Source organism: Sardina pilchardus, chromosome 23 (assembly GCF_963854185.1).
Source record: "Sardina pilchardus chromosome 23, fSarPil1.1, whole genome shotgun sequence".
Lineage (NCBI taxonomy): Eukaryota > Metazoa > Chordata > Actinopteri > Clupeiformes > Clupeidae > Sardina > Sardina pilchardus.
Window position 1 is genome coordinate 14,019,867 of NC_085016.1, and position 1,082 is coordinate 14,020,948.

At 43.4% G+C, this 1,082-nt stretch overlaps 1 protein-coding gene across 1 annotated transcript in view; it reads right to left on the reverse strand.

The window, feature by feature from the left end:
* Window positions 1-864: 864 nt before the first annotated feature.
* Window positions 865-1,082, reverse strand: part of si:dkeyp-27e10.3 (UPF0606 protein KIAA1549) — an 18,706-nt gene continuing 18,488 nt past the window's right edge. The window contains exon 22 of the mRNA XM_062528587.1: window positions 865-1,082. This exon is cut by the window's right edge and continues 15 nt beyond it. Within this exon, the coding sequence (XP_062384571.1) occupies window positions 867-1,082 (216 nt within the window). The 3' untranslated portion in view covers window positions 865-866.

Below are 1,082 nucleotides of genomic sequence, written 5' to 3' on the forward strand. Positions count from 1 at the left end.
ATTTAGATGGGCATACAATGATCTAAAACATTTATGTTGATGTAGAGCTGACACTCAACTGATAATTATTTTATCAGTTACTGTAATTGATTTGTTGTTTGATTGATAAAATTATGTGAAGTCAAGAAACGTCTATGAGTGTTTCCAAAAGCCCCAAATGATGCCCTCAAATGACTTGTTTTGTTCACACACTGAAAATATTTACTGTCATAGAGGATGAAGTAAAGATGAAACTATTAATGTTTAAGAAGCTGCAATCAAAGAATATGTAGGCGTTTTTCGATTACCAAAATAGTTGGCAATTACCAAAATAGTTGCAGATTACTTTAGTGGTTGAAACTAATTGATTCATTGTTGCAGCCCTGTGTAGAAGTGTGGGTTAGTGTGATAGATGGGTTAGTATGCAAATTAACATGCATTAAGGGGGTTTAGTAAGTATGCTAGTGTAGTTGTTGTTAGTGCATATGGGGTGCAAGTATGAGTATGGATGAATAAGTACAAATGTGTGAGTGTCTTGTGGGTTCATACCAGGGATCGTTGTGGATTTGTGAGTATGCTTGTGTGTGTGTGTGTGTGTGTGTGTGTGTGTGTGTGTGTGTGTGTGTTTGAATGTAGGTATGTATGTATGTGTGTCTCTTTCTGTATTTTCTATTGTTTAGCTGAATAAAGTATGAGCATGTAAGTGAACGTCCAGTAGTGTGATGTATGTGTATTTGAGTGTTTGTGTGTGTGTGTCTGTGTGTGTGTGTGTGTGTGTGAGCATGCATGTCCTGTGTGTTAACAGTGGTGTGTTGCCACAGAGATTAGTGTATGTGTATGAGTGTGCCCATGTGTGTGCGTATGTGTGTGTGCGTGTGTCCTGTGCGTTAGCTGTGATAGGCTGCCAAGGGCGGTTGCTTCTGGCTGAGTCTCTGCAGCTCCTCCCTGATGGCTTTGATGAGGGAGGCAGAGGACTGTGATGGGGGGTCCGGCGGAGGGCCGTCGGGTGGGGCAGGGGGCGAGTAGGTGGGTGTTGGGGGGGCAGACGGATCTGTGAGCGCGGTGCGGGGCATCTGAAACAGGGGGGAGGCGGAGTACTCGTC